This window comes from Hypoxylon trugodes (genome assembly GCF_022578975.1).
Source record: "Hypoxylon trugodes strain CBS 135444 unplaced genomic scaffold F4822scaffold_4, whole genome shotgun sequence".
NCBI lineage: Eukaryota > Fungi > Ascomycota > Sordariomycetes > Xylariales > Hypoxylaceae > Hypoxylon > Hypoxylon trugodes.
The window spans coordinates 107220-131751 of NW_026250019.1; the positions used below are offsets into that span (position 1 = coordinate 107220).

The 24532-nt window shown below is 45.9% G+C and overlaps 8 protein-coding genes across 8 annotated transcripts; 5 read left to right on the forward strand and 3 right to left on the reverse strand.

The window, feature by feature from the left end:
- Nucleotides 1-8998: 8998 nt before the first annotated feature.
- Nucleotides 8999-10518, forward strand: F4822DRAFT_427630 (uncharacterized protein; the record flags this gene model as incomplete). Its single annotated transcript, XM_051460777.1, has 5 exons — nucleotides 8999-9082; nucleotides 9195-9387; nucleotides 9457-9794; nucleotides 9848-10299; nucleotides 10476-10518. The coding sequence occupies 5 exons, from the start codon at nucleotides 8999-9001 to the stop codon at nucleotides 10516-10518; spliced, it is 1110 nt and encodes a 369-aa protein (XP_051315052.1).
- A 539-nt stretch (nucleotides 10519-11057) lies between these two features.
- Nucleotides 11058-12226, reverse strand: F4822DRAFT_427631 (ribosomal protein L22; the record flags this gene model as incomplete). The annotated part of the gene is made up of 3 exons (XM_051460778.1): nucleotides 11058-11197; nucleotides 11288-12124; nucleotides 12187-12226. 3 exons carry the CDS (start codon nucleotides 12224-12226, stop codon nucleotides 11058-11060), a joined length of 1017 nt encoding a protein of 338 aa, XP_051315053.1.
- A 236-nt stretch (nucleotides 12227-12462) lies between these two features.
- On the forward strand, nucleotides 12463-13740 carry F4822DRAFT_397723 (cytochrome-c oxidase, subunit VIIa). The gene is made up of 4 exons (XM_051457641.1): nucleotides 12463-12652; nucleotides 12726-12768; nucleotides 12871-12901; nucleotides 12988-13740. Exons 1-4 carry the CDS (start codon nucleotides 12629-12631, stop codon nucleotides 13073-13075), a joined length of 186 nt encoding a protein of 61 aa, XP_051315054.1. The 5' UTR covers nucleotides 12463-12628; the 3' UTR covers nucleotides 13076-13740.
- Nucleotides 13699-14449, reverse strand: F4822DRAFT_195586 (uncharacterized protein). Its single transcript, XM_051453636.1, has 2 exons — nucleotides 14032-14449; nucleotides 13699-13933 (listed from the first exon to the last, which is right to left on the reverse strand). Exons 1-2 carry the CDS (start codon nucleotides 14232-14234, stop codon nucleotides 13843-13845), a joined length of 294 nt encoding a protein of 97 aa, XP_051315056.1. The 5' UTR covers nucleotides 14235-14449; the 3' UTR covers nucleotides 13699-13842.
- Nucleotides 13699-15432, forward strand: F4822DRAFT_195643 (uncharacterized protein). The gene is made up of 2 exons (XM_051453638.1): nucleotides 13699-14371; nucleotides 14595-15432. Exons 1-2 carry the CDS (start codon nucleotides 14300-14302, stop codon nucleotides 15237-15239), a joined length of 717 nt encoding a protein of 238 aa, XP_051315055.1. The 5' UTR covers nucleotides 13699-14299; the 3' UTR covers nucleotides 15240-15432.
- Nucleotides 15433-15812: 380 nt separating this feature from the next.
- On the forward strand, nucleotides 15813-17599 carry F4822DRAFT_195591 (uncharacterized protein). The gene has a single exon (XM_051453637.1). The coding sequence runs from the start codon at nucleotides 16386-16388 to the stop codon at nucleotides 17478-17480; it is 1095 nt and encodes a 364-aa protein (XP_051315057.1). The 5' UTR covers nucleotides 15813-16385; the 3' UTR covers nucleotides 17481-17599.
- Nucleotides 17600-18563: 964 nt separating this feature from the next.
- On the forward strand, nucleotides 18564-20417 carry F4822DRAFT_397733 (uncharacterized protein). Its single transcript, XM_051457642.1, has one exon. The coding sequence runs from the start codon at nucleotides 18622-18624 to the stop codon at nucleotides 19879-19881; it is 1260 nt and encodes a 419-aa protein (XP_051315058.1). The 5' UTR covers nucleotides 18564-18621; the 3' UTR covers nucleotides 19882-20417.
- A 144-nt stretch (nucleotides 20418-20561) lies between these two features.
- On the reverse strand, nucleotides 20562-24059 carry F4822DRAFT_195672 (uncharacterized protein). The gene has a single exon (XM_051453639.1). It carries the CDS (start codon nucleotides 23721-23723, stop codon nucleotides 20721-20723), a length of 3003 nt encoding a protein of 1000 aa, XP_051315059.1. The 5' UTR covers nucleotides 23724-24059; the 3' UTR covers nucleotides 20562-20720.
- Nucleotides 24060-24532: the final 473 nt, after the last annotated feature.

The window sequence follows — 24532 nt, forward strand, 5'->3', positions numbered from 1 at the left end:
CTTACGATGATTTTCCTACTCTAATTCACCCAATTTGCCTTATAATGTACCCAAGTACCTAAGTACATATCTAAGTACCGATGTACCCAATTACAAACTCCCAAGTCCGGATCTTTCCCCCGTTTATTTCCATTACATACCACGTGCAGGTGTACGTAGACAGGCATGTACCTGGTATTAAACTTAACAGTCACGTAACATTTGACCAGGTCTCTATTTTTTTTAATTGCTGTCCTTTTTTCTCTTCGTCTTTTCTTTCCATCTTTAATTGGCATGGCAATCGAAAATTCCTTGGCTCAACCAGGTCAATATTTTAGAACCCGATAGAAGAGTAGTATTTTTAATTCGGTGATAAGAAAAGGTATATGAAATGTATATCTCTTTTTAAAAAAGGCTAAGTTAGATCACAGATCACAGATCACAAGCCAAAGGATTGAGACATTTTCACACTAAATCATTATAGGAACGGTATAAGTATGTATAGTACAGTTCCATCGTTTGTTTTGACGATCATATCGGTTTCTCAGGTACGGTATTCCAAAGTATATCAAGTATCTCAAATATTTCATTCCATTACTTATTCGTGTCTACGAATAGATATCGAGTTAGTAATCCCTCATTCTTCTTTCGAAATAGGTTGGCCTCGCATCATGATGCCAGCTTCATCACCTCCAATGAAATTACGAGAGGTTGGGAACAAAAAACCAAGCTATATGATTAGTATTAAGATCAAATTCCTTCCTTCATACAGCTTCGAACCAACTAAAGTGAGGCTATATGTCGAAAAAGTGGATCTAACCCCCTACCCAGGTATTGCAGTGCATATGGTGATGTTGAAAATAGCCTCACATAGACGAATGCGACTAATAACAAGTATAGCCAATTCCCACTGACCTAACCCCCCACTTATGACAGGATCATGAACTAGAAATGTCATCAGGCTTACGAAAGAGTCGAACGATATGATGTGGCCTTGTAAATAATAGGCATAACGGTCAAGAAAGGAAGAGATATGCCATGAACCAATTTGTTTTTTTCTCACGTAAGCTGATATATCCTCTGCCGTTAGTCCAGACGCACATACCTCCAGGAATGATTCGCCGCATATAAACGACATGTTGTTAAAGGCGATATCAAGACTTAATCGCCTACTCCGACAATACGGCTCATTCGGCATAGACCAAATATTCTCAATGCTAATCGTAATTCGTCGTCGACCACGGTGACCAAAATGGTACGGAGCCAAGACTTGTGTCAGCAGAAAATACGTACGTTCGGAGTCGCCGTCCCCGTGCGCTGGGTACCCTCACGTGAGAGCATTGCAGTACACCAACTGTCTCAGCGAGAACACTGTCGATGGAATCAAATTTCTATGCGGTCTCTTCAAGCTAGGTATCATCCAAAGGTGCGGTTCCATGCCAAGCTGTAACGCAGCATATCAATAGTCTATTTGTTCAGATATGACTACTCCCAGATTTTTTCAGGTCTGACAGCAAGCTGGTATCAAATTTCTTCCAGGCAATCCTATATGCCGGTACTCAGTTTTCGAGCCAGCGTAGCACTTCAGAGAGATACCTTACCAGCCATCCGCGAGCGGCATTTCTAGCGAGAAATCAGCTACCCCGGAATTTTTCTGGGGAAGAATAACAAGTTTACATTAACAGAACAGGAGTTTCAATTAGCAAATACTGCTAGCCAAGGACTTGTGAGTCCTAGGATACAGGCACGTTCGGATATATGAAGCAGTTTTTCCTTTCCGAGTATTCTCGCAATTACGTCAAGGCACATATAGAGATATTAAAGGTTGGGATAACAACCCTTTAAAAACTCCGTGGACGACATATACCCCCCTGAGTCTCATAATACCGATATCTAGAACATTTTTGACTAAGCGAAGAGCCCAAGATAGCGGATAGAACAATCCCCACGTTATCCACACAACCAATCACCGTAGATTAGCAGGCTAAATACTGTCACTCTGGCACGTCTGGCCGCCGGGTTCCAGGAGCCGGTGCATATCACAAGGGAAACGGAGGGTGTGGGGGCCCGTCTTGTGTATCTCCTTGTTTCTCCTGTTCCTTCGTCGGGCCTCAAGTTTATGAGCGGTTTCCTTCGGGGAGCTTCCCAACCCCGGGCTCATTCTACCCCGAAACTCCCCCGACATGCATCGCTACGACATAGTGACGCAAGAGCAGCCTTCCCGACAGGCACAGGTTGCCGTTGCAGCGATCCTACCCTGATGAACGACACCCCGCTGAGAGACTCTCCTTCCACCACAATCACACCGCTCCTCTAGCACGGCATCCGTTTAGATAAGACCCCAACCTCTTTTTGGTCCAGTCAATATCCATAACCAAGTATTTCGAACAGACGGGTTTACATTGACCAATCTAGGTGTGTCTACCAACAAAAGCCAAAGGGAGGGACAAGATCGTACGCCTGAGGCTCCGTGGAGTTTGGAATTAATTGATGATAGACACGATCGACACCTAAATGGGCGAAGTCTCCTGATTTTTGAAGGTAGGCTCTTCCCCTCCTTCGCACTAGTCATATATCAAAATCGATATCATAGAGAGGCAAGATATTCGAATCTAGACCTAGACTAGTCGGCTCTATTCCAGTCCTAATCTAGCCATATAGATGAAAGCTAAGCTAATAGGAATGAAGTCATGTGCTGCCTAATTTTTCTCGCCCTAATCTCAATCTACGGGCGTTTAGATCAGGAAGCACTTATGCGGCGCGGCCTTCATCCAGATCTCTTTCAAATCCCTAGCCAACCACACCTGCAATCGAGATAATCTACCTGGTTAACTTGGGCATTCGTTTCATTAGCTAAGTCGGCAGAAAATTTAGTTCAGGCTTTCCTCACGCCCATAGCAGCGAATGGGACCTAGCCACGTCGGAGCCTCACTCAGGTTCCCAACAAATGCATGTGACTGATGCCTAGAGCTTCAGGTAAGATACAACCTGAGGAAAAACTTTATATCCAATAAAACGAACGCCGACCTTACTAGGAATGGACTCAATATCCTCCAGTAAGGAGGTACTGTTGCCCCGATGCCCCGTCGACCTTTCACGTAGATGGTAGCAATCAGATGCATCAACAAATAGCCATTACAGCTACAAGCTTGATATTTGAATTTTAAGTGTTGTCGCTATAGGCACATAGAGTTAGACCTTCCGTCCTTACGGGATGCGAACCGGCAATAGACACCATTGAGACCATGTAGACCACTCGTATCCTGATTAGAGCTGAGATAGCAAACGAATCAAGACTGTGTCTATCTCTAATGTGCTGGTGAGGCTCGTCGTTGCCGCGAACGTCAATATTGAAACATATTGAATGAAATCCTAGATATGATGACCCTATGGTGTTCTGCTACCGAGAATGAGTTTTACAGGGCCGATTACAGACAGGGGAAGGGGTAACAACTTAGCGATTATGCAAAGAGCTCTTAATTATCTGCCATAGAAATGCAGGTATACACAAGGAAATAGTCTTGTTCTTGCGCGCCAGTCTTATATCTCCTGATACGTGGTAAAGGGGACGCAGCATTTCCCTGGGGTCAGACTATCGACAGAGAACCTCAGCCCCCAGTGCTGACGGTATAGCCCCTCTCTCCCTCTGACCTTCTGTTTGTGCCTTCTCCTTTACATAGTGTGGACTCGGAAGTTCTTGTACTGGGAATTATTCAGCGCGTTTCGCATATAAGTGGATTTAGGCTAGCACCATTACTGGTGGCGAGGAGGGACATGAACGTCTGAAGTTAAGACTTAGGTTTATGGGAGTGTGAAGCTATCCTCGCTCGTTCAAGCAGATGAAAAATATACGAACACCCCTAATTACTACCGATAGCCACAAACCAAGTGTTAGCCTGCCGATGTGATGTACTCCAGGGGCTGCCGCCAACAGCGAACCATATGAGAGGTATTACAGAGGTAAACCCAGGGGCGATACATCCAACCCAAACAACCTTGGAAGACTACAGAGAAGGGCTCGGTTGATTTGATGTTAGTATGTACGACGATCCTCGCGTGGGCAGCCACAACAGCCACTGTAGTCTTTCATGAGTACCTAGCATCAAGAATAGCAATGGAGGAGTGCCCCTAGATGACAACCGGGCGTGATGAATGTAGCTGGAAACGGCTGTCGGTGGTCGATAATCCAGACAAGTCTAGCTTCAATTCACGCATTATTTCTAGCCTCACTCACGAAACTTTATTGATGACTTTCACGTCCCTTGTTTTATATGAATTTAAGTGACGTTTAGCCCGACTTGAGCTTCGCAGCTGAACACTACATAGACGACGGCATTGAGTCACCCATAGCCTTCGGAGAAAAATAAGGGGAAATGAAGCAAGGCAACACGCAACACCAATATGCTGTATTAGAAGCACGTTATCTAGTTCTGCGGTTGGTCATGATTGTAAAGCAGCTAAGCCACGCGAGGCTACCTTTGCCTAGCCCAGCCCCTGGAACTCGACGAATGAGACCTACCTAGTGTAGATACTGTCTCCGAGCAACTTCCTCGGGGATTAGTAAGATGACCAGACATAAGACGCATGACAACATTAGGTTATGCCACCGGCCAGCCTTGGGGACGTATATCGATGTCTTGACCCCCCAGCCAATTGGTCGAATCGCCAACATAGTAATATCAGAGAGAACGTCGCCGTTAGATAATTCGACGGTTACAACCAAGGATATTTGTCCAGACGTAGAAAGTCTCGACCGCTTCCCTCAAACTGCTAGCCACACCCGACGTTGAGTCTCGAATGCTAGAAGACTGGCAGCTAACACCTTCCTAAACTCGTCTGGTTGGTCCTTATAGGGCCATCTTATTATGCTCATGGAAATGTTGAACATGTGAGCAGCAGCTTCACGTGTGTCCAAGTGTTTCGGGCCTGAAGGTTGCGGACTTATTACACCTCCTAAATGGAGTTCGGATCTACAATTAACCCAGAGCAGCCCCGCACGTTGTCGGTGACAGAAGTAGAACTGAGGCTTTCGAAGTAGACGATAGCTTCGTGGGGCCATATTCATTTTGGAAGTAGAGCAATCCCACCCCTTACCTCCGTACTTTATCTTTCATCTCCCCCTAGATACCTACCTAGGCACCCAAGTAGATAGGGAAAAGGAATAGGAAGTAGGAGATAGAATTTGCCGGATATTGCTAATAACGGAGATGCTGAATTTTTGTTGATGTTTGCGCTTTGATGGTCCATCTTTCTTTTTATTCGCTCTTAAACGCGCTTTATGGTGCTCGAGACCTCCGCTAGCTGATTTCAAATCAGTCGATGAGCTCAAGTTTGCTAGAGACATGAACGAAAATCCCTCGGTGACACCAAGCTAAGGAATCGCACTGGCCTAAATTTTACCCGATGACCTCGTACGAATACGAGTGGTATGACTCGTGAAAGATTCGTCAAATTTTTTTTTGGCTATTCCATCTGTAATCTTATTTGTTGCCGTTGATGGTAACATGAATGTAAGTAATTTCACATTCAGGTGAGAGAATCGCGATGAAAAGCTCTCATTATGTAGAAGAGATTGAATGTTGTATGAAGCGAGTGTATACCCCCACTCTGCGGAACGGCTTGAACCGACTATGGGGAGATCTATGTATCAACGAGATGCAGACGGAACATGCGGATTGCGGGTTACCGAAGTCAAGGATCCCTAAAGGAATACATTCGACCGCACAGACGATATCGTCGCTTCGGGAAATTCCCAAAGGCTCATCGCGACCGAAAAGACGGTCAGAAACAATTATGACATATCTTTAAAGATAGGTTTCTTGCCGCTCCTAGGGTCCCTAGGGTCTGTTGTAGATTCGAAACAAGCAGCAAGGAAATATACCTGAAATGGTAATTGAGTAGATCCACCAAGTACTATGAGAGACCGGGGATATACCTTTCTAGAATTAATTTGACCAGGGCTTCGTATCGGTGCTATTCCGAGCGCATTGTGTAATTTCCCGACGAGTGGAAACAATGATAATCTGGGATAGGATAGACTGACGATGTACCTAATAGGTTGGCCCCTTCAATTTAAAGAACTGCCTCGTACTGGTATAGAATTGGATTCAAGTCTCTCGCGAGTTGTGTAATAGTCCAATCTAACCAATCCGAAGAGGAATCGTGACTATTACGACAAATAGGTAATACACTGTACCATCCGTGGGGCTACCAATCAAACATAATAGTTTTGCAAGACGCTGAGTGATATTAGTACCTAGGGTTAATGAACCGCTGTGAGAAGAGAAGGTCTCAGGTATTTTGAGATGATTTCTTTGCCAAGAAGGGATCTTTAGCATGGGATTGGTTAAACCTGAACCAACTACAGAGGATTAACCTCGCATGAACGAGTGATCGCAACACCGCGCATCCAATGGATTACGGCGGCTGATGACGAATCTTCGGAGCTAAAGAGCCAAACGGGGATCTGTCACGTTGTCAACCCAGTGACGACGCCAACAGAAGCGCCCACAAGGGTATCCGAATGCCCTCGCGACACAGGCACATCTTAATTGAATACATGGTTGTGGATCTAGGTCAATGATAATTTATGCCGAATCATTCCCGTTGCTTGGAAACAACTGTATTTGGAAGAATGATTAACAATGGCATGGGTAAGGCATGATTGATGAACAGCCGATGGTATCCACATTAGAAAGGGTTATGGGATATTCGACAACTTGCGACAATGTGGTAGGCGATGTGGTTACGTGAACTTCTTTTTTAGAGGAGACAAGGAGAAATAGATGGGGACTAGAGGAGACTAGAGGGGAACGGGAAAGAAAATACAGCGTCTAAATTCTAAATTCTAGCGCGGGCAACGTTTCTTGCCCCTGCGAAGATCCCACCGATCCCCTTCTTTCCCGTCCAATCTACGGGTAAGCATAATCGGTACGTACCGAATATTGTATCGAGTACATTGCAACATATCCAATTTAGAGGGGCAATTGGAGACTCGAAGGTGAAACTGGAGGGGCTCAGCACGTACCAATATACTCCACGTATCCCCTGTAGAAAATGACGATTGCATTGACGACATGGTCCGGGGTTTAGCTTCTGTCGGTCCCTTAAGTCTTACCTTAAACGAGACCTGTAACGTTAGCTTTTCCATTTTTGACCTTCTAAATGATGCAGCATCGCATGTCCCATGGAAACTCTCTTCTTTTTCTAACGAATGAGCCCCTTCCTAGGGATTTGTTTGTGCAACCAGACAATTTGATCGCAACCTTGAAAGTATTCTTGCTCATATTCTCACTATCATGGATGTACTCTACCACAGCAAACCTGCTGCAAGGTACTTACCTATATACATCCATCAATTGAGCACAACGTCGACTTCATGAATTAGATCATGGCAACCTCGGATCTTTTCAATAGCGTACCTTACAAGATCGACGTGAATAATAGCCGAATGCTACAGGTTAGTACCTAAAAGCTGGGCTTTGCGCGGTGTATATGAAAAAGAAGGAAGCACGGTTCGTCTGATAAATTCAGATAGATTAAACCAAGGCTGCAACTTTGCACCATATGACAAGCAACATTAATTAGCATTTACTCCTTCATTGAGATGATTCGGCCAATTATCAAATACTTTTGACCCAATCTGGTAGGCAAGGAATATACTAATATATGTCGGTACCTGCCCTAACCCGTAACAAGTTGCATTGTACGATAGCATTTCAGTAGGAATAGGAATAATTGTAGGTGTTGGATGTAGGGTGTAGGGCAAGAAGTAGGGTTGTATACTTTGATTTTCCACCGCTATTTACCCATTCAGCAACCACCATATACTTGTATTTGTAGTTCCTACCTTATGGATGACAACGTAGAAATGGTAGAATTTCAGGTAGGAACGATAGAATAATTAATTACGCTGGTACATAACAAACATGTACTGTTTGAAGTGAAAGGCACAGCCTAGTAGGGCCACCCCTGATTGCTGGAACGGGGGGCATTGACCAATCATAATTAGTTGTGGTACTAAGCAACCTTCCCGATACATCGAAACACCGTTCAACTTCGTACCTTCCGCCATGTAGTACTGTAGTATTGTAGCACAGAACCCTGCATTCTTTCCTTCAGTCCCTTCCACTTCGCTCTTTCTGATCGTCGTCGAGTTACACACCTGACTTGATAGGTAATTCTTTCCCACTCGTCGGAGACGTTGATTTGTCCACCCTAATTCTTTCACTCACACTCTCTTTTCTACTTCTAATCTTCAACCTTCTTCCCTCGGTCAACGACCGGACTTACATTCATTCATTCATTTTGCAAATAAAAAATCCTTCCTTCATTCTCTCCACTCCCTGTAGGGATCTGGGTTCGATTCACCTTGTTCACTCTCTTAGTTCACTTAAGTTCTGGTAACCCTTCTTTCAACGGCTGCGTGCTGCCAAAGAGGAACCTTGAATCAATACACGATCCCTCACCTCGACCTCAATATCAAGTCATACACGCACTGCGCGAACACGACAACAAAAGAATATCTTTGATTTCCCAAGGTCCACAAACATTTTGCGTTAGGTAACCTCGACTGTTAACAAAATTTACACGGACTTCCGCGCGACGTTTGAACCACCTTACACAACTCGTCGACCTAAGTAAATTCCGAACCTGGTACCTCATACCGGGACCTCATTCGCACGCGGCGATTCACCTTCAGCTCGTTATTTTTTTCAACTCACTAACTAACACGAACCCATTTACCGATTGAAAGAACGGCCATGGGCTGCATCGTGGGACTGTAACACTTCTTTTCCTGTCCTAGGCAACATTTCGTTCTTTTCGTCGTCCGTTAGTTTTTCAAGTTTGACCAGCAAGTTTGGTCATTTTCAATTTGATACCCTCTGATAATTCAGTTTCTGTTCTCATCTTTTTTTTTCCGCCGATACATAACTCCGCCGTCGATTCGGTGTTACATACTTTACGACCCTCTTCAATATCACCCCTCTAATTCATTGTCGATATTCCGAATTTCGCAATGAAGATATTTACTACCATCGCTTTCCTTGCTGCCCTTTTGGGCCAAGGTATTGCTCAAGACGCTGGTATCCAACCTTGTGCAGTAAGTGTCATATCTTTTTATGGATGACAATTATTCCAATGAATTTGTCGATACGCCAGCTGAATTATTTTCTCTCTTGTCTCATGAATATTATCGCTAACTTTTTTTTAAGTCTGGTTGCGTCAATGGTGTCTTTGCGAATGCCTTCTCTATGGGATGTGCTATGAATGATCGCCTCTGTGTCTGTGGAAAGGGTGCGGATTTCACCGATGGTATTCGCGATTGTGTCAACCAAGCCTGCGCTAGTGCGGACGTCGCAGCTCAACTTCCTATTGCGCAAAGTTATGGCACAGATCAGTGTAAGAGTAAGTAGCCGCAAGAATTCCCAGATTCAAAGAACCATACCTCGAGAGCTCCTGGCTGACTAATAACAGTTGCATCCTCGTCGGCTGGCCTCCCATCTGCGACGGCGGCTGCTACTGTACCTGCCGAGACTCAACCCGCTCCGGCTACACAACCTACTCAACAGGCAGCGGCTTCAATCGATTCAGCTCCTTCGGCACCTTCGACTACGGCTGCAGAACCTACTGCTGCCCCCGTTTCTAGCCCGAGTTCCACCGCCTCTCCCGAGCCCCCTTCCTCTGATGCCGTATTTTCTGAAGCGACTTCGTCTGAGCAAGGCTTTAGCGCTGCCACCGCGGATCCTAATGCTTCTAGTTCAGCTACGGCCGCCGCGGTCCCCGAATCTTCGTCTGCTTCTTCGGCCGAAGCCGTAAGTTAATTGTGCTAGCTCTCCTTTACAATAAAAAGCTAATTTGTTTTTAGTCACCTACATCAAAAGCCACTTCTAGCCAGAGTTCGGATGCCGCTAGCGCCGCTACAGCATCTGCGGAGAAGTCAGATGATGACTCGTCTACTCCCGAGAATGGAATGTCTGTCGCAGTGAGAGCCGGAATTGGTGCTGGTGCTGGTGTTGCGGTAGTCCTACTTGCCCTCGCTGCCTGTCTGTGTATGCGCCGCCGAAAAAGAGACGCGAAGAACGCTGCTGCTGCACGTGCCGGTACGATGCAGATTTCACAGCCTCTGCCTGGTTCTGGACGACAATATGCTAGTGATATGCGCCAAGCCGAAGCAAGCCTGTCGAGACATTTCTCGCCTTCGCCGCCTACACCTACCGCTGTCACGACCATCACGGCTAACAAACGTGCTGTCACGCCTACGTCACCGCGATATTCGCTTGCATCCTACTCCTCCGAACTCGATGCGCACGCCCGCCCGTATGAAGAGATGTCGATTCATACACAACCTCGAACTATGATCTAATCGGACCTCGATGCGTATCGCCTCTTAATTCAACCCCACCTCGCGCTATTTTCGGTTAAGAAGTTTTGCTCACGATGCGAATTCGTTTTCTATCAAATGGCTGAAATTCGAGTTATTAATTCCCTTTAAGGATTTATCGTGGAACACTTGCCTTATCAGTTTCATTCGTATAGACCTTGTAATCGGAATTTTGAGGTCTATGATACGAAAGAGGTACCCCTTTTTTAATCGATGTTTTGATTTCTGCATGAGAGCTGGTATTTGCAGGTGGGGGACGAAAATAAACAGAAAACCAAATTACGTAGTTAGGAACGAAATGAGGAGATGAACTTTGCTATTTACCAACACGATACAACTTGCTACTTCTTAAGATTTGTGTCTCGTATTGCGAATCTTTGCGTATCGATTCACACTGCCTAGGTATTAGCTATCTTCATACTCTAGGTAGTTCATGGATAATAATCTAAATCATGATTCCGAAACTCACTACTTTGATCGTAGATAACCCGTGATCTTTCGTGACGTCGTAAATATTGTTTATATCACATCGAGACTATTCATGATGTCTCGGTCGAGTTGATTTTTTCTTCACTTGTTATATGGTACACGTATCGAATCGATACATCATCTCTTGTAGGGTGTACATCACGCTCACTTCCTAGCTATTTTGCGAGCTCTCTTCTTTCTATATTCAGGGTGGGATGTCCACACATTACCATGTGTAATACGGTCTTTGCGCCGTTATAGGTCTGTTTGGTAAATGTACCCAAGGGGCCTTCTTAGCCTCCTTCTCGATCCTCTCGTCGTGTTGGCGTACCCGAGTCTTCTCTTCTTTTAGGACCACCGATAGGTCTAAGGTAAAAAGGTAGACGTTAGCAATCCTGTTTTGACCAAATAGGAAATCCAATGTGGCGCATATATAGGAATGTAGGTGTCACTTACAAGCACTCGGTCGCATCATCCGCGACATACGGCTTCGCGCGTGGTATTGTATCCTCATACCCATATGCGGACCCCTACCAACCCACGACTCATCGACGTACAGCGACGTAGGGTCGCTCACTTCAATCGATTTGCCGTCTTTAGTCTTGATCTTGCGTACTTGCTTCTTCGACTCCTTCTTCTCCGCATCGCCATCCTTGTTCACGGATCCAAGTCCCATACCATGTGCCGCGATCGCAGTATCCCGCGCTAATTGCAATTGCCAAAGAACCTCGCGCGCCATCTTCTTCTTGCTGAAACGCATCTGCGTGATAGCGTCGTCGACGGATTTACCCACGATCTGATGCGTTAAATGGACTAGTTTTTTAGTGCTAGTAGGCAGCATGGCGCTCTTGCTCGTATGTTGCTTCTCGGTAAGTCGTATACGCTGTTCCTTCGACAAAGGCTTGCCCTCGGATTCATCGCGTACCATTTGCATAACCTTCTTCCGCAGGTACCTGTTCCGCCATCTTGGATCCGGATTCTGCGCTAGCTCGACGTGTTCCTTCATCTTGGATATGGCTTGTTGTCTACTAATGCCGGGTCCTTTGGTACTTTCTTCTTTTTGCTTTCGCTCCTGTGCTTCGATTTCGTCTTCGAATATGGAACCGCCTTGGGTGCGGTCCATGTTTCGCTTTGCTACCATTGTTTCTCGCTCCCGACGGGTTAGTTCTTGGGTTAGGGGATCCTTTTCGGAGGGTGTGCGGCCCCAGTTGAACCAGCTACCGGCATTTCGTCGTTGGGTTCGCGGTTGGAGGTATTGGAGGTGGAGAGAGGGTTTGTTGGCGGTTGCATGGGCTGATATGATTTATGGTCAGTTAATGAATATATTAAAGGTCAATTGGAATAGGGGGGAATACCAGTAGCAGCTACCCGCCTTACCGGAAGGTGTAAACTCATGACTGTTATGAATTGGGTTTGTATAGCAGCTTGAGATCGAAGCTATCTATACAAATTGAAGTGGTGATGAAGCTTCTGCAGCAGGAAAAAGGAAAAAAGTCGGACGTTGAGAAGATGCGAATTGCCGAAGATAAGCCGGCGGGAAAAAGGGTACTTCGGTACAGATTACATAAACCTTTAAGTTCAGTGGTGGAAAGCACCGATTGATTTAATTCACGTGACTCTATCCGAAGCTGCAGCAATTAAGGTTTCCAAGGTTCGCGCGAATTGAATGGGGAAACATCATCAGCCCATTTCAATTCCATTTCAATTCCATTTCCATATTTAACTCTTCCACCATTAACTCTCTCCCGCTACCTACCAATCTCCTCTCAATCGAATTCTTCGGAATTATACTTCGCAATGGCAATCAAACCTATTACTGGAGTATGTCATTTCTGCGCTCAATTGCAATGAATACCCCTCCGGTCGAATTTACGCTAATTTTGTATGATTGTAGATGCTCCGAAGGGGCCTCGTTACTGATCTCAGCATTGCGCTCGGTATGTCGCCCGTTTACTCGAATTCCTCGATTTCGTACTTCGATGCCTTATACGATCGAACTCGAGCGATATTTGGAGGATTGGGGCTAACTTGGATTATAGGTCTTGGTGTCACATTCGGCAGTCTCTACTGGTACGAACATTCTTGATTTATACTTGTTGGAAGAGAAGGAAAAATTAGACGATAAGAGGGACATACGGTATACTAACATCTTCAAGGCACGGATACCACATGCCGCGCACCCACGCACGAGACAACTTCTACAAGCAACTCGAGCAGGAACGAGCCGCCGCACGAGCCGTATGAAATGATATCAACGACGAAGGATTAGAGCGAGGATAGCAAAATCATGCTTGCGAAGTAGGAAGAAAGAAAGACTAGAGACAATGCACATACCTTTTCTAGCGTGTGGTTCGAGGTTGGAATAGAAGACGGTTGTGCTTCGGATGCTTTTGGACGGCCGATTGTATTATACGAACGAGTATCCACCTACCGAATTCAGACTCCCTCGAACATCAACGTTTATTTTGTCTATTGTGATTATTACTGACGTTGGATTCATATATTGGCATTGAGGGTGATACATCTTTTGATTATGGCATGAGTTCGTAGATACGGTATGTCGCTATAGCGACGCTCTGGAAGGGATGGTGAGTTATGTGGCTCCCTAGAAGGGAATACTCCCGTGTGGTACGAACATTGATCGATTATGCTGTATCCTGGTGAATGGGAGTCTACGGATTCTCTTGAGATAGGTTGGCAATAGGAGTTATGGACTACTACGTACCGACTGGTGTAAATGCTTCAGTGACTTGACACTATTCTATGCCAAGGGGGGTCGATTATATTCAATCCTCCAATCCTATAGTGATTTGTACAATAAATAGATGCTTAAGTTGAAGGATGACCCTGATACTAATTGATAGTTTATATGCGGAAAGGTTGAGACCGAGTTATAAGACATTCATAATTACTATAAAGTAGAATTGATTTATACATATCCCATTGTGTCTGCATTAATAAACCTTCATTTATGAGAATATACGTTTTTTACTTGCTGTCACTTATTACAGTTACGTATCACCCCCGCCATCCTTCTTCGCTTCATTACTTTTCTCCCACAACGTAGTCTCGACCATAAAACTTCCCTTTTTATCTTTACACCTAATCCAACATCAAATGAAATCAGCCATATTTCCCTTTGAAATCTCGCTGCTAAATCTTTTAAGAGAAGAGGGAATAGAGAATAAAAGAAGACTCACCGGCGAAACCACCGCTGCACGGGCCAACACCTTACGGGACTATCGGCGACATCCGGACGATCAATCTGGCATTCATATTGGACCATCGAGAATAACTCGCAGGCGGATAAGTCGATGCGACCACCCTTGCGCGCTCGCCCGTTGTTAACCTGGATTTCGGATTCGAGTTGTGATACCGGGAAGACGTGACACGGTGGCGTCATTGTTGTTTCTTGTTGTATTGAGACTTGCGGGTATGGGATGAGGGGAGGTGGGAAAGTGGGCGAAAATGAATGCTGCGGCTGCGAAACACGTTGGTGCAAGATTGCTTGGTGAAGTTGAGGAGGGTAGTTTAGAAGAGGTATGTTATTAATTCACATCTTCTCTTTAGTTTTTACTTTGATTTTTATATGAATGAGAGATGAAGGAGTGTAGATTGACTCCGTCACCTCAATTGAGTCCACTTCTTATCTTATCGCCGCATCTCATTTCTATACTCGTTCTCATACTTCTCTCATAACAACATCCAGCTTCATAAATTTTATTTTATTTTTTATAGTTATAGAAATACTAATATTCTATAGCTTCTCGAATCCCTCAAAACCAGCCTTACCGGCGGCAACTCCTCTACTCTTCGCCCAGAAATTCCCATCCCAGCTCTTGCTAACATCGCAACCCGATACTACAAAGCAACACACTCAGCGCCACCCCCAATTCTCTCCATAAGCGGTCGCTACTTACCGTTACTATATCACTTAGTATCAACACTTATAGCTGAGCCGCATAACTACACTATAGTCATCGTTGACGCAGAAAGCCGTTTCGATGTAACTCGACTCGTTTCTTCCCCTTCCACTTCTAACCCCTCCCACCCAGCCCAACCCCCGGATCTCCGCCACGTGTATGTATACCGCCCCGCGCGGGGACAGGAGCAAATACGTGCGGCTGTCGAGGCTGCGGGCGAGTATATGCTATACGGATCGCACGGCAGCCGAGCACAGGAGTGGTGGGGCACGGTGGTCATCGGAGGGGGTATAAACGTCAGGGCGGAAGTGAAGGCTGGTTGGAAAGGTTGGTTAGCAGTTCAACGTGAAGAGGTAAACGGATTCCCGGCTGGCATTAGTGTCGAAGAGGCCTTGCGTGATAGGAATGCCAGGCAGGAAGTTGTTGATGGCGCTGGATGGGTAGCAAAGTCGAGAGTTGGAGCGTATGTGTGGAAGGATGTGTGAGTTATCATTTAACCAATGTCCTTTTAATGTCCAAGCCACACACTTTAGTGAAGAGGGGAATTGACATAGGGCTTACGCCCTAGGATGTCGTACGTATGCAACTTGACTTCTTCAGGTAGGAGGCCGATTAGGACCGTTCAGGACCGTACTGGTTATATGGTAAGAAAGAGGGTTCAAATAGACGCCGTCGATACGTAAGTAGCTTTTCTTCTTCTATTTTTCTTCCTCATCATTCCGGCCCGACGAAATTTGTGAGCCTCAATTTTACGAGGCATTAAGTACCTAGGTATCTGCTATGCATTATGCATGTCAGAATATGACATACCCTCCTACCTAGGTAGATACCAAGGCGGCGCCTCTGGATGTTTCTGTTGACGAAACGGGGCGCCCGATAAGTCACTTCCCACGCGACATAGTGGTTTGTTCGGATAACTCATGTGGAAAAAGTGTATTATTCGCTAATGGCCCACGTAAGTATCACGGTACATCTACTGAGAGGAGCATAGCATTACATACCTACATATGTACATACTTAGGTATGTAAATATGCAGAGGGCTTATTGTTTCCTCCTTCGAGCGACAGGGGATCAAAAAGTAAACTCCCAGCGATACGCTCGCTGCGAGTAGCTTCTGATGAGAGGGCTACAATTCGACAGATCTGGCGGCCCTATGACTCAAATAAGTCATCCGTGTATAATCGTATGAATATTATGCTACTTACGAAATGCCATCGGAGGCCCCAAATCCAGCATATACCATGACAAACACCACGAAAACGCACTGCTAACGCGTACATAGACATCTCTCCCTCTACTTGTTTTACTCGTCCTGGGGTTTGGACGCTCCCTGTCCAGTAGACCTCGAGGAAATACATACGATTAGTTTTTTATTCTTTATTCAATACTCCTCGGGGGGAAACCCTCATTGGAGCAGACGTCCAATATGCTCCTCGCTGTACAACATGACGTCCGCTTTTTGGTGCATTTGATATGTGTTCGTGTTGACCTGAGGAATATAAAATTTACCAGTTTCGGGCCGGGATAGGTATGTCGCCTCACTTCATATTCGTTGTTATATATTCATGATGTTCCTTTCCTTCATATATCACAACTAGCAGGTTGCCCCAACACGACGAAAGAACCCGACATGACGACGCACAATGAACCACTTTCTAAGAGGGAGTCAGCTCAACCCAAGTATGAACCCAGCCAGAGCAACATTAAGGTCAACTCAGGGTATTATATACAACCTTCCCCATTAGATTACCCAGACGACTTCGTCGATGAGTTGTTAGCCTTCCACCCCCAGGCTAGCAATGAGGTTTTGCTGTCGACCCAGTGCAGGGCCGACAATTCGGCTGGTATCTATCAAGAGCAGGTTAATCTTTTTGGGAATAATAATTACTCCTCGGATTCTATCTACATTCACCACTCCAGCCCATCTGCTTGTATCCAACCAACTTGGTCTAGTCAAGATCAAGCCATTAGTAGCGAGTTTGCTTTACCTGCTTACAACCAACAACCCTTTCCCGAACACGGCCAATTTATCTCCTCCGGGGACAACCCGCTCGCTCTAGATGGTTACAACCCGTCTAATTATTACCCGCAAGATGAAGAATCCGCTCCGCCCAGCTACAATCAAATTACTCTACCTGACTATGGCCAGCCCGCTACGTTTGATCTTGAGCAATCTACTATTTTCGAGACCAGTGAACAGCCCACGTCCATGACCCCTGATCAGGTCGGCGCATCCAACACTGATCAGTTTATGTTCACAACTCCCGATCAAATGGACGTATTCAATGCCGACCAACTCACGTTCGCGACCCCTGATCAGTCTACGTTCGCAACTCCCAACCAGATGGACCTATCCAGCCCCGAACAGTCCTCCCCATCATCTGGCAACTCCCCCGAGCGCTGTCATAAGTGTAAAGCCCCATTCAAGCAGAAGAAGGACTTAATGCGACATCTCAATGCGACTAAGTCACATGCAAACGGCCCATGGTATTATTGTTCCTGTGGAGCCCCGAGCCTGCGCAAGGATAACCATAAACGCCACATGAAAAATTGTGGGAAGCTGGTTCTGGGTAGTTATTGCGCTTGTAATTGCGGTGCGAAACATACTTACGATGCTCATTTGAAGCATATTGAACTCTGCGGGCGTCGTCCTGCCGGTCGCCCCGCTGGTCGTTCCGTTCGTCGTTCCATTCAACCTTCAGTTCGTGTATCCTTTTCAGTCTGAGGCGGAACTGCTGCTACTACATGTTTCTTTTCATATTTCATAGGATAGTGTCATTATTAGGACGGCTCACGTCCAACACACTTTCGTGTGGTGCATATAAAATCAGTGGGTCAATGGTTTTGTGGATGGTTAGATTTTGCGTGTTCTTTTTTTTTTTTTTTTTACTTCAAGACTTGGGTGCCAACTTTTCATGGTGGGCTTCAGTCTCATCATTTTAGTTTTCTTGTAGTTCATATAGTTAATAATACGCACCTAAGTATAATTTGGGTCGATTGATAATGTTCACTGCGCAGGGATTCCTCCGGGTCTCAGATTGCGGTGACTGTTGCTCGAATATATTGCTGACTGAAGTAATTGCCTGGCCGTCGTCTCGAAGCACTAAGACTGAAGGACCAAATAACGCGAGTTGATTGGTCATGGGACTATTACTGCGTACAGATGATGGTAAGGTCTTACATAGCAATACGATTGATTCCTGCAGGCAAGTGGTAATTCTTGAATGTGGACGGTAGACAGTAGGGGAAATTGGTCCAACATTTATAGGAGAATATCCGTCTTAATAAGCTCGTTAGTCACCATGGAATAGGCCTCCAGCGTGAGGCCGATTTTGTCGATTTAAGCCAATGTAATTGGATAAATTTAAGCATCAATTCTTCTGTGAGGCGCATTCTTACAGTGTGACTCGGTCCCTATGCAGGGATAGGTTGGTACACAGTGTGACAAAAAGTCCATTGGATGGGTAGCAATGTCGAAAGTTGGGACGTATGTGAAGAATGGTCAAGAAAAGAATTTAAAACGTCTAGGTTCAAGAGTGGACGGGAATTAACTGTTAGTCAAACATGGATATACGGATACAACACCGTTTAAATAAGAAAAGCATGGTTAATTACGTATTGAGACTAGCCTGTTTGATTACGTAGCTATGTATCTTAGTACCCTTGTCGGGTAGGTAATCTCGCAGGAGCTTTCCGCTGTAACCCCCACACTACTAACCCTATTTGTACTGTTACACAGAACTCTAATCGTTATCAATTCCCACTTTCTTCCCTTTCAACGTTAGACCGACGGTCAATTCAATCCTCCATCATTCTTACATATTCCATACATAAACGGTCTTTTACGATAAAAAATAAAATACAAGATGGCTTCGTCACAATATGGCTCCCTCACCCCAATCCAACAATACAATCAACTATCGTTCGCCGTAATTCCACCATCTAATCCACCACCAAAACAGCTCCATCCGTCGTCTCATCCCCATCCTCGTCCGCATTCGCAATCGCAGTCTCATCTTCATCATCAGTTACACCACACAGCTTCTACGACTACGATACCCGCGCCGGTCTACCAGCAACAACCACAGCAGCAACACCCATCAGCTTTATCGCCCGCCGTACAACCAACTCTACAAACCAACAATAGCAATGTTATACAACAACAACAACAACAAAATATCGAAGCCAACACCGATCCGAGCCTCAATACCGAACCTCTAACATCCACTCCTTCGACAAACAACACACCTACTATTGCCACTCCCGACAACAATGTTGCCGTCGACACATCTGCAACAACTCCTACCACCGAACCCCAACGCAAACGTCGCCGAATAGGCCGCCCTCCAAAATCCCAAGCAGCGCGGGACTACCTAGCCACAACCGCAACCCTCCCCCAACCCTCACAACCGACCCGCGCACCCATAGTCCACACACCACACCCCCTAAACCGAGGTCCCTACAACACCTCCGACGATGCCGTCTTCTCCCTGCAACTGCACGTCTTCACCTCCGGATACGGCGTATCCCAAAAACGCACCGTAAAAGAGAAACTCCCCTCAGGCCGATACGACCCCAGCGGCAACGTAATACGCAAAGACTTCTCCTGCGACCGGGGCGGCGCCGAATTCGTATCACAAAGCACAGGCGAGCGTCGACGGGAAAGTAAAAAATGCGGGTGTCAATGGAAAGCCGTAGTGCGCCGGCTAAAACGAGAAGGTGATTTATGGTTCGTCGAAGTTCTCGATGCGAATCATAATCATCCCGTTACACCTCCGGATCAGATGCATACGATCGCTTCGTACCGCAGGTGGCAGAGGGAGAATAACGCGGGGATTAGATCGGCGATTGATAGGTTAGCTCGTGCTGCTGCTATGCCGGCGTTGCAGGTTGCGGATTATTTGAAGGGACGCTTTGCGGATCCAGATTTGGATAGGATTGATCGACATATACTGCGCGCGTTGAGTATGAGTGATGTCGAGACTAATCCTGGTGCGGCGACGACGGAAGCTACGGTTTTTGATGTTGTGGCAAGGAGGCCGACGATTATATTGCAGGAGAATGTTGGAGATGGAGGTGGAGGGACAGGTGCGAGTGGAAGTTCGGGTGCTGCGGTAGGGTACTGATTCGGCGCCGTGGTGTCCTCGTGTGAGGTGTAGGACTACCGGCTACCCGTCGCTGGGAAAGGAAGAAGGCATACACATACCTGAGGTATGTATGACTCTGAGCTTGCTAGTTATGCCGCCGGCTACTACGAGTAAGTGTCTTAGTCCACCCCTACTGCCCCCATAAAAATACAAATCCCACCCAGGAAGACATTCCAATGGAACGGTTATCTAGTTTGGCTGGAAACAGTAAGAAGTCGCGATACCGCGAGGATATGAAGAGCATTCTCTGACTGTCTAGCTGTACCGTGGTACATACCCAGTCTAGTATCTATGGTGATACTTGAGAATAGTCAGCATTCAATGCTTCTGAAGAGATGAGGGAAGCAAGGATAAGCAAATCCGATGCTTTCGAAATGCCAACAAGGCTAAGAATAAATCAAAATAAATTGAAACCAAATTGCAGGCTCGGACGCGAGCACGTTATTTCTCTTCCTATTCTGCGTGTGGTTCATCTATTTCTCACGATATACAAACAATAAAGTATCCAAGTCTGTAAGTATTATTTATGATCTTACGATCTAGAGTTCTTATTCATGATGTCTCGTCTAAGAGCGAATGTTTCGCAACGACAGCTACCTTATATCTAGGTCGCTAGGTATATATCTATGTGTACAGGGAACTTTTACCACCCCGTGTGCGACGTTTGGCTAAAACGAATAGGCCTATCGCCATCCTTTTGTTCACCCGACGCTATGCTACAATGAACATCCCCTTTCCCGTGTATATGCTCTTTGTCGTTAAGTGTGCGTTATATCGCGAGTCTTACTTCTATATCTTCGTAATATAGAGTAAGAAGATTAGGTAGATGTAGAGACAGAAGCCGCAACATCAGCGGTAATATCACTAAGTTCTTCCGCATGCTCCTTGTTTGCCGATATCGACGGCGTTTTATTTGTGCGAGGTGCGCAAGACGCAGAGGCGGCTAAAACCTTTTTGCTAGACTCTCGTGCTTTGATACGTTCGTAGTAGGCACTCAGTTTCTCAAATTTAGTTCTGAATTCATCTTCCTCCGGCGATCCCCTGACAATATCATAGAGGACTGGCCAGAATGCAAAGTCAACTAATGTCATAGCAGAACCAGCGATGAAGTCATTGCCTTCGCTGGCATATGTATTCCACATGTCCAATTCGGTCCGAAGTGCCTCGGCGTCTAGACCGGCTCTATGCTTCTCTAAGAGATTAAGGCCCTGTCGGCATCGCTCCTTGATGAGATCAGCTTGTGACCGATCCCCTTCTTCACTCTTGCCATAGACGTGGTCAATGTAAATCATGATTGTAAATTCGCCTTGGACAGACGTCCTGGCTAAATCGTTATCGACGAACTTGATAGGTAAAACATCAGGTATGCCGGCAGGATCCCTTGTTGGTTTGCCGTTTTGCCAATTGAAAAGTGGCGATATGCTGCCCCTCGCATAGCTAACTCCATATTCAGCGAGCATTAATTGAATACTCATATTAACTATCGGATCCGCCGACAAGAATAATCGAGGTGAAGCAGAGATGTGTAATACGTCGAAGCCGGTGCCGTAGTATTCGTCCCAATCGAACTCCGTCAATTGATTCTCCCTACCGAAGCCTCGCAGCATCTCAATCGCTTCTGAAGTCTGACCATTAATCACTTCCTTCGCCCGCCCCCTAGTTTTTGATGTAGCCCCTTGTCCCCATATCAGACTGCTATCATGGTACAGGAAAGTTCCTATTTGCCTGAACGTCAATGAGATGCGGCCCCCGTCATAAGCTAACTCTTCTTCCGACTTTTCACGATCCATTCTCTTATCTTGTCTGATACCATGAAGCCACTTCATATTGGTCTTGAGTCCCATCTGAAACAACGAGTTATGCGACAATCGAGCCCGCTCAACTACGCGTTTCGGTCCTTCGGAGGAAGATCCGGGAACTCCCGGGGTTGTGTTTTTCGGCTGTCGCTTTGTCCGGAGCGTCATGGTTCGTTCCGCTCCTAGACTAACATTGGCAATAAAACTATTCTTAGCTATATCTAAGGTTTTGTCGCTATGTTCCGAAATGTAATCGTTACCATCGCGATAGAATTGTATGAGGACATGATTTAAAGGATGGCCCAGGTGTTTCTCAGTCTCCTGCTTGATCTCGAGCACGGTAGGAGAGAAAGGGAGTAATGGAAGTGACTCGTCTGAAGGATGGCGATAAACTGGCATGGTACCATCTTCATCCATCTGTCCCTGGACAGCAACCAATCGTGGTACCTCGCCACCTTGGTGCATCATCCTCTGCCATTGTACCTCATCTCTTACCCTCTCAAAAATATTCTCCGACAATGGAGGCGGTAGAATGTCGTAGATGACTTGGGTGTCACCTTCACATAAAGGTTTACTCTTCCTCGGTGTTGTCGTATGCTCAGGATCCATTTTGCTATTAATGTTAATTTCAGTTTGCGAAACTACTAACGTCGTTTTTGTACGTTCAAGATATTTATCGATTGGTGTCTCACTCACAGTCCCTGATGATTCGTCCGATTTTTCCTCGGGTGAGGGGTCAGGATCGACTTTTTTAGTCGGGGGTTCCTCGTCACTTTTTAATGGTTCTTCGTTGGAAACACTCTCTTTCGGTTTCTCGTCGGAGGTAGATTTGATCGTTTTTGATGTGTCCTGAGAGACAACGCCATCGGTCTGAGCTGTTGGTGGAGTTATTGTTTCGCTGCCCCGCTTTGTGGCTTGTGCATCATTACTATTGTCATCATCGAGATGATTACTTTGTGACTCATCCTCTTGCTCCAGCTTTTCGTGTCGCCTAACTAATTCGGCTTTGTCCGACGTCGAAGAAGTAGAACGTTTAACACGTGACTTTCGGGTGTCATCTTCGACCGCTATCGGTTTCACCACGGGTTGAATCGGTTTTGTTGGATCTTTCGCAGATGGCTCACGGTCGGTAGGATCGGCTGTACGCTCAGCACTTAGCGACAGATTCTCAAACGACGACAAGATATCTGAGGTCGAGGACACAACAGAATCATCCTCACCCCCGGCACGACGTACGGTAGAGCACCTGCCGGCTGGAGAAGTCGCTGGCCTGTCGCCTGACTTTCTCGAGGGCTTTGGTATAGGCTTAAAAGAAGCCAAGACCTCCGTCGCGTTTAAAACGTCGCAGCCTGTCGTGTTTGAAATCTGCTTAATAGCATTGCGATATCGCATTATATTATGGAAACCACAACAATTTTCCACTATGGCGAGGGTATATCCATGACTTGCAGCGTCGACAGCGGTGGCCATAACACTGATATTGGCGATAGATCCGCATATGAAAAGCTCTGTCACGAGTCTCATACGTAGTAACCGAAGAAGCTGCTCCGACTTGAAAGCTGAATAGTGCGACTTAACGAGCGAGTAATCCTTAGGGCTAACTATCGCCTTGATAGTTGGATGCATCTCTATTCCAAAGGTTCCTGGTCGGACACATTTCGGTAGATCCAAACGTTCTTGAGTTAAGAAAGCCTCCGGACATTCGACGAGTTGGGTTGGCTGTGGTGGCGTTTGCCGACGACGGCCTCGCGAGAGATCAGGAGAACGAGGAGGACCTCGATCTGAGGTCAAGATCTGCTCATCCAAAATAGATCGAGATTTCTCGAATCGACTGCATACCCAGATAATATCACCGCCAGCCTGTCGAAACGCGGTTGCCAGATCCGCTATTTGTTCTGCCATATCTCCGGGTGCCTTGACAGGTAGGGCGCCATCCTCGGCCAGAAAATCGTTTTGGGGATCCACCACGATCAACGCCCTGCGAGTCGACAAGGACGGAAGAAGACTCCTGTCTATGGGAAACATGGTTGCGGTACTATGATCCAGAGATTCGTTTAGTTGGATGTCTGAAAGAGTTTATATATTAGGTTACACCCGAATTAGAGCGTAGAATGCAAATATATATAGATGGATAAACGAAATAACGGCGAGTCGTCAACACCTTTTTTAACTATTTTTCTTTCTTTTCTTTTTTTTTCCTTCTCCACGAAATGTCGACTAGTAATAGTACGACATGCTCGAGGAAATTAAATTCGAAAATCGATAATCGAGCGACGGGGAGGTAGCCGGTTCAGGGCGTGACATAAATAAAATGCGATCTCTATTATCTATACCGGGATCCGTATCATTAGGGCTGTAGGCCGAGCTTGGCAATGCCGCGTTGGGACAAGTCTCGTAGGAGGGTCGAGGGAGATCAAATCCACCAATACCAAGAAAATTATGGGTTCGAGAAAGAATACAAATAATGTTTTAAGATGATCGAAGTGGACCGAGGTGAGAATATAATATAATATTGATATATCATCCAGAGAAGAGGGAGAGGGAGAGGGAAGAGTCAGCGATGTAAATAGGAAGGTAAGTCAGTCAGTCCGTTAGTCTGTTAGTCAAGGTGGGTTGACAACAAACGACATGGAAATATGTACAAGCTTATAGTAAGTAAATGCGAGTAGTATAAGTAAATGAAGAGGAACAGTAGGTCACAGGTCACAGAAGCAGGACGGACGGGGAAAGGAAATATCGAAATAGGAAGTATGGATGCATGAGCATGAGGTAGAACAAGGATTTCTAAAAACGGCCCCGAATTGATATGACGATGAGTAGCTTCGTATGCATGT

Bases quoted from the DNA above. Each gene is read 5' to 3' on its own strand.
- F4822DRAFT_397733 (XM_051457642.1), top strand. From the start codon at position 18,622: ATGGCTTCGTCACAATATGGCTCCCTCACCCCAATCCAACAATACAAT.
- F4822DRAFT_195586 (XM_051453636.1), bottom strand. From the start codon at position 14,234: ATGACGCCACCGTGTCACGTCTTCCCGGTATCACAACTCGAATCCGAA. The intron at 13,934-14,031 runs GTGAGTCTTCTT...ATGTTGGATTAG, and splicing joins GTGCAGCGGTGGTTTCGCCG to GTGTAAAGATAAAAAGGGAA.
- F4822DRAFT_195591 (XM_051453637.1), top strand. From the start codon at position 16,386: ATGACGACGCACAATGAACCACTTTCTAAGAGGGAGTCAGCTCAACCC.
- F4822DRAFT_195643 (XM_051453638.1), top strand. From the start codon at position 14,300: ATGAATGCTGCGGCTGCGAAACACGTTGGTGCAAGATTGCTTGGTGAA. The intron at 14,372-14,594 runs GTATGTTATTAA...AATATTCTATAG, and splicing joins AGGAGGGTAGTTTAGAAGAG to CTTCTCGAATCCCTCAAAAC.
- F4822DRAFT_397723 (XM_051457641.1), top strand. From the start codon at position 12,629: ATGGCAATCAAACCTATTACTGGA. The intron at 12,653-12,725 runs GTATGTCATTTC...GTATGATTGTAG, and splicing joins CAATCAAACCTATTACTGGA to ATGCTCCGAAGGGGCCTCGT. The intron at 12,902-12,987 runs GTACGAACATTC...AACATCTTCAAG, and splicing joins ACATTCGGCAGTCTCTACTG to GCACGGATACCACATGCCGC.
- F4822DRAFT_195672 (XM_051453639.1), bottom strand. From the start codon at position 23,723: ATGTTTCCCATAGACAGGAGTCTTCTTCCGTCCTTGTCGACTCGCAGG.